Source organism: Panthera leo, chromosome A3, assembly GCF_018350215.1.
Source record: "Panthera leo isolate Ple1 chromosome A3, P.leo_Ple1_pat1.1, whole genome shotgun sequence".
NCBI lineage: Eukaryota > Metazoa > Chordata > Mammalia > Carnivora > Felidae > Panthera > Panthera leo.
Window position 1 is genome coordinate 119,984,804 of NC_056681.1, and position 6,900 is coordinate 119,991,703.

A 6,900-nucleotide genomic window follows, 5' to 3' on the forward strand; every position below is an offset into this window, starting at 1 on the left:
GCCACATTTGAGCAACCAAACATGGCAGGTGGGAAAACGGGGGCAAGCAGTGTAGAACTCTATTCTCCTATGAATCATCCCAGCATCCTATGTAAGAAAGGCTTCACCATTAGCTCACAGAGTTCAAATGAGGGAAAGGAAGGGGTGGAGTGGGGTTTGGCAAGAGAAGAAACTAGAAGACTTCCCAAATTCCTGAGTTTAGATTGCTGCTTTTCCTTTTCCTATAAAAAAAAATTCCCAGAAAATCCTAAAAAGGAAAAGCCATCCTTTGCTAGCAAAATGAATGAATGAATGGATTAAAAAATATAAATTAAAAAAAAATTGGCTACTAACCAGGAGTGGAGATATTGATGGAAACTGGAAATTAATGGTAGAAGAGAAACTGAAAAGTCAAGAAGTTTAAGGCCTAGTTCTTTGAATATACTATTCTTTGTTCCCCATCTTGGGCCCCCATACTAAGGATGGAAGGATTATAACGATGAACTTGAGCTTTTCAAAGCATCTTAGAAGATTAGAAGGCAAAGGGACCTTGGAACCTCCTAGTCCAAGGCTCTCTGCATTGGTCCTACCTTACCGTAACCTCCCTAGGAATCTCCTGTAGCTGGGCCTATAGTCTCCAAGAGAATAAAGTGTGGCCTTCTCAGGGTGATGTCTGCTCAACAGGACCAGGGCCAGTCAGCCTGGGTGATCTGGACTCAGTGTCCTGGAAGGAATCCAGGGAAGTAATAGGTCCAGGAAACTGAACCGGTCTGAGTACTAGGAGTGGGTCAAGGCAGAAAGGTGCTGGTGAAGACTAGCCCGCTGCAGGAGCCCGAGGTACAGACAACAGCAGCAAGGGTTCTGGATGTACTGGGAGGGCTTCAGAGCTGTCAGGTGAGTAAGGCAGGTGAGTAAAGCAGAGCCCAAGGAGTCTGGGCTAGAACTGGGTTCATGGACAGCAACCAACACCAAGAGAGGACACTTGGGGGTTATAATAACAGGAACTCCGGGGCAAGGCCCATGGCAGGAGGTGAGTTACAACACCTGAGGAAAATATACAGGGAATGAGGCAAGAAGTATCTCCTAATGAATTCCAGAAGGGGCAGCTCATTCTGCATGAACACCTTGTGCTCAACCAAGAAGGAGTAGGTACACAGAGCCTGGGAACCAGGTGTGGTCTGAGAGGAAAGGCAGACATCTCTGCCCATCATCGTTCACGTCAGTGAGCAGCACCTTAGAATTCACACCTTATTCCCTCTCTGCCCACATTTCGTTATCACCCCTGATGCTAAGCGCATATTAAGGCAGAGTTCACACACAACTGGAGCAGGGTGATAAAGCGGGGAGGCCGTGGGGTAGAAGACGGTTCTGTGACTTGGGTCGAACACCCAAGGTTCACGTCCGTAAAATCAAACAGCAAACACAGACACGTGCATGATGACAGGGAGACACAACCCCTCAGACTGTCTGCATGTGAATATTTTGTCCTTCCAAAGCTGCCATCAGGAAGATACTAATGACAAGGAAGAGAATAATGATGAGTGCGGCACTGGGTAGGGAAAGACGGGGCGGGCAAGGAGAGAGAATAGGAGATCAGATCTAACAGATTCTTCTCCAAATGTTTATGATTAAAGCTTCCAACGAGGCGTTCAAGGCTTTACTTAGATGCTGCAATGCCTATTTTTAACAGAACGATACCAATTTTGAATTGTAGTTCTGAGGGCAGTGGAATGATTCTAAGTGGCTGTGCGGGCTACAGCACATTTTTACCAAGAGAACCGTCACTGCAGAGAGGGCAGATAAAATTAGTATTAAATGCTTAATGTTATTGCTAGCATATTAGTTTTAGATTCAGTCTAGGATAAAGTCATTTTTACTTGCCTGAATATGCTTTATAATATGTCAAGGCGATTTATATAATCAGCATGTACAGTGTATTTGTGCCCTTTTTATTGAGCATGTAGCCTACTTTTATTTTATAAAATGATGATAGGGATGTACTGTTTTTGGTCTTGCTTTTATCCTCGGGATAGCTTGCTTTCAGATTTGTTGGTGGGTCCTGCAGAGGTGGGACGTCTACACCCTATAAGCACAATGTAAACCTTTTTACTCCAGCTCTTGCTCTGCTTCACCAGGAAGAAGGGGCCTTGGCAGGTGGTAGGGCTGATGGGTAGCGGTGGGGGCCCATGACGGGGGTCGAGGGGAGACAGCGCTGCACCCAGAGGTGTGAGGCCCAGAGACCCAGGGAGGCGTGTCAGCCAGTCCACGTGGAGTGGGTCTAGAGCAGGCAGGGCAGGTGTGGTGAGCATGGCTGGCGAGTGGCGAGTTAGGGGCAGGTTTAGAAGCCTCCAGAGGTCAAGCTGAGGAGCTTGGATTTTATTCTAAAGGAGCCAGGAAAGGATAGCTTCAGGTCTGTATTTTGGAGATCAGAGCTAGCAGTTCTCGACTGGAAGGACCAGAACAGGAAAGACGGGGCAGGGAGACAATTTCTAATGTTGCCGTCCGTAATCTGGAGTCTGCAACAGAAGAAAGGTAGAAGCAGAGGAAAGTACAGGATGGACTTTGTGGAGAATAGAAGCAATGGAACTTAGGAACAACTGCTCTGGATCTACCCCATCCTTTTTTTTTTTTTTTTTTTTATGCTTATTTATGCCAGAGAGAGAGAGAGAGAGAGAGAGAGAGAGAGAGCAAGTGGGGGAGGGGCAGAGAGAGAGGGAGACACAGAATCCGAAGTAGGCTCCAGGCTCTGAGTTGTCAGCACAGAGCCCGGTGTGGGGCTCGAACTCATGAACCTCGAGATCATGATCTGAGCCAAAGTTGGATGCTTAACCAACTGAGCCACCCAGGTGCCCCGTGGATCTACCCCATCCCTCGCCCCATCACCAGGGACATCTTTGGGTTCTCTTACATTCAGCTTTGCTCTAAACTGTGGTGTGGGAAGGGCAGGTCCTGCTGTTCACTTTTTTCATTGGAAAGTAACACATGCTCAACAGAGAACATTTAGGAAACACACAAAAAGGGTAGATAGAAAACAAAACAAAATGCGCGTGCGCACACACACACACACACACACCCAGCCACACTGCTCAAAAAATGAACACTCTTCACTTTTATGGCATATTTGTTTTTACTATATTTTCTAGGCATTGAGATTTGTTGTTGTTTATTTTTTAAATTGATTATAAAGCACTGTATACATAATTATGTATTCTATTTTTCATGTACTTATGGCATTTTCATTACTATACGGAAAACATGTTTATAAACATCATTTTTGTTGGATAGATAATATTTCACCAAATGATAAACATCATCATTTACTAAACTATTTTCCTTTTATTGGACATTAATTTCCACTATTTCTTTCTTGTAAAAAACACCATAATGAATCTCTCTCTGTGTAAAGCTAGTTTATAACTTAAGATTGATTTCTTGGGATAGATGAATAGAAAACGAATTTACTGGATCAAAGGGCATAAATGTTCTTGAAGATTTGACCTATGTTTCAAAACTACCTTCTAAAGAGTTTCAATCAATTCACACTCATTCTAGAAAAAGTATGAAAGTGCGTCTCATGTCGCCATTCCTTGGTTAATACTGGAAATACTTTGTCAGTTTATAAGTGAAAATGGTATCTTAGTATTTCAAGGCACATCCTTGATTATAAATTTATTGAATATTATTATTCCTATTTCCTCTTCTGTGGGTTGGTTTTTGGGGGCCCTTGCTTCACATTTTTGAGCCTCTCAGCTTCCCCACCTCTTTCAAAACACATCTTTTTGTTGTTTGTCTTTTAAATTTCGATGGTTTCTTTGCTGACATCAAAATATTTAAATTTTTAAACAGTTAAATCCATTGATCATTTGCATTTAAGATTTCTTCTCTCTTTTAAACATAGCAAGTCTTCCCTCTCAGAAGATTGATAAATATTTCATTTAAGTGTATTTTTAATGGACAAGTTACCCCTAACCTTGCCTTTTCACTAGAATGTAAATGGTCTTTCTTTCTTTCTTTCTTTCTTTCTTTCTTTCTTTCTTTCTTTTTTTACAAATGCTTATTTTTTTTAATATGAAATTTATTGTCAAATTGGTTTCCATACAACAGGGCTCATCCATAGATGGTTTTTAAGACAGTAGGTTGATCGGTTGAATGAGAATAATGGCACTTTCTGGACTAGACTAACTTTTCAAGGTCCCAGACTGCACGTGAGGGCTTCTAGATGGAGACCCAAGGGGTACATGGATGCTAAAAGAGGTGCTCCTAGGAAGTCTACATCTCCTTCTTCCTGCATCTTGGCAACAGCATCAGATTTTACCCTGCCATTGGAAGAACCCATGCAGCCCATCCCTCAGTCCCAGGCCCCTTTTTCTCAGTCTGTTCAATAACCCAGTCTACCGTCATTTTCATAAAAGGACCCTGTGTTTTGCCTTAAAAACGTAATACCACTTCTGAAAGTATCTGTCTCACTTTCTCACACTTCTTACCCATATCGATGACGACCCACATCGCGGATGAGCCTCTCGGAGAGGTAGGCGCCAATTCGATCCAGTTTTTCTGGAGCTGAAAGGGCGTAGAAGGTCAGCTTCTCCATGTTGGTCTTCACCAAGCCATCCTGCAAAACACAGGCCCTCATGTGTCACTGTGGCCGTTCCATGGCTAGAAGGGCTCAAGTCTAAAAGTAAATAATATGCCAACTTAATCATCATTTAGCAGAGTGCCATTATGTATGTGACAAACCCCCCATGCCCTGGGTTTCAGGGATACAGGGACGATCAAGGCATGGTTCCTGCCTTCCAGGAACGCACAACTTAGCCCACAATATGCCAGCTATAAATGAGAATAGTGGTATAAGTGTACATATGTATGTGTATGTGTGTGCATGTGTATATATATACATGAATGTATAAATATGCACGTGTGTATGAATAATAAGGCTTCATTGAAAGCAACTCAGAATTAAAATATGCTGGATATCCAGCACCAAGGCATGAATGGGAAGAGGGGGCAGCTTAGCAGCAATTAGGGAATTCTCCAGAGGATGCTGGAAATGTGACCCTTCAACTGTCTATCAAGAAGCTGTCATTGATTTCCAGAGAGCAAGTCGAGAATATGTCACATCCTGACATTTCCAAAACCACACGACCCATAATGCAGCCTGAGTGGGGAGTGGCAGCTTGGAAGCCAGTAAGCCAGGCCCCCGGCGTGCATACACCCAAACCACCTGACAGGTACCAGAGGGAGCCGCAGAGAAGACATGGGCTCCTGAGCCAAAACCCGAGAATGGAAGTACTCACGCTAAATGGCAGGGACATAGAACCATCAAGGGAGTTAGCAGTTCAAGGAACCATCACTCAGATAGACATGGGTGGGAAAGACGTCTCAATTGTATAGCAAAGGCCCAAAGCGTGCCAAAACAAGCTTCCAGAGCCCTCTGCAGATCCTGACTTCAGAAAGATCCAGACCTCCTCTGCTTGCAGGCCCCCGGCCGCCTCTCCCCACTGACCAGGGTCTGAACAGGCCCAGCGGCAGGAGGCCCGGGAGACCCGCCTCCCCCTCGCAGCCCTGGATGGGGTGAGACAGCGCGGGGTGAAGCCAGGTGGAGGTGGGACCCACCTCGGGATCCTCAGGGAAGATGTTGTCAACCAGCCTTTTGTACCTGGGGCGTAGAGCACCGCAGCAGCCACACACACCTGTAATGGCAAGAAACACCCATGAGCAGAGCCTCCCAGGCAGGCTGAGGGGACCTGGTGACCAGGCCAAGGCAGCTCGTAAGGAGCCAAACCCAGGTGGAAAACAGAAAGGTCCCTCCCCCAGAGTGCCAGGGCCCCTGCGCTGGGCGTCTCCCACGACTGGCACACATTCCAAACCTTTGCCCTTTCCGCTTCGTGTCTTTTGCTTGGGGGTCAAGGACAGTGGCATATGGGAGCGTGATGCTAGCACACCAGCTCTTGTTCACGAAGCCAGGCCGTGGAGGAGCATTTGGAGGGGTGGGAGCTTCCCCAAAGGTCAGGTGCTACCCTACATATATTTCCCCGGTTCCCTGACATGCAGGCAGGCGTGCACACGTGGACTCTCTCTCTCTCTTTCCCTCTCTCGGGCAGGACTATAAACCTCCTCCCGCAGCCCAAGAATCTCGCCGGTGTCCTGGGAAGGTGGAATTCGTTCCTCCCAATGCCCCTCATGGACTCCCTACTTCTTTTATTCTCTGCTCCTCAATCCCCTCTACTATCCTGTCCCCTGGGGCCATTTCCATTACAGAATGTTAGATGAAACTATGATAAATTAACATTACCATTAATTATTAACATTTGAAAATGCATCTTTAATGCAGTGTGCGGTAGTGTTTGAAAACCATGGTGTTTCGGGGGGCGGGGCCTCAGGGGCCGGCCGGGTGGTGGTCCTGCAGGCCGGCCCCCCACCCCATGAAGAGTCCACCAGTCTGTGGCTAAACGAGAGACTAAGAACAATGTGGTGCATTTTTAGAAAGCTGAATCTATTCCATTTAGAAGACTGTTTGATATGACCTCTTTGTCGTTTGCTGCTGTCAAATGATGGTGTTAGGAAATCAGCAATAATAGAACAAACCTTGGGAAAATGAAAAACTGACTCTTTTAAGGTCATAAAATGTTTTCAATGAAAAGGAAATTGAACCATCTGGGAACCGATGCTGTCTAGCCTTCCTCTGGCTGCAGGGATCTCTCCTTCGGCATCCCAGCAGCAACCCTCACTGCCCGGTGGGGGGAGTGGGCACTCTGGGGAGGAGCGGAGCGGAGGGAAGGGAAGGGCCTGGGAAAGTCCACCACCACCCCCCCCAAAAAATAATTGCTCCCTCATTCTACTAATTAATGCTTAATTCTGCTTGTACAAACTCTCCAGTTGAAATGCAAATGCACCCTGGAAGGATCAAGCCTATGGGTCATT

At 45.9% G+C, this 6,900-nt stretch overlaps 1 protein-coding gene across 1 annotated transcript in view; it reads right to left on the minus strand.

The window, feature by feature from the left end:
- The window catches only part of EFR3B (EFR3 homolog B), a 43,148-nt gene extending 37,321 nt beyond the window's left edge, over positions 1-5,827 (minus strand). The window contains exons 1-2 of the mRNA XM_042933515.1: positions 5,593-5,827; positions 4,464-4,591 (exon numbers count right to left, since the gene is read on the minus strand). Coding sequence (XP_042789449.1) covers positions 4,464-4,570 — 107 coding nt within the window. The 5' untranslated portion in view covers positions 4,571-4,591; positions 5,593-5,827. The remainder of the gene's footprint in view (positions 1-4,463; positions 4,592-5,592) is intronic.
- Positions 5,828-6,900: the final 1,073 nt, after the last annotated feature.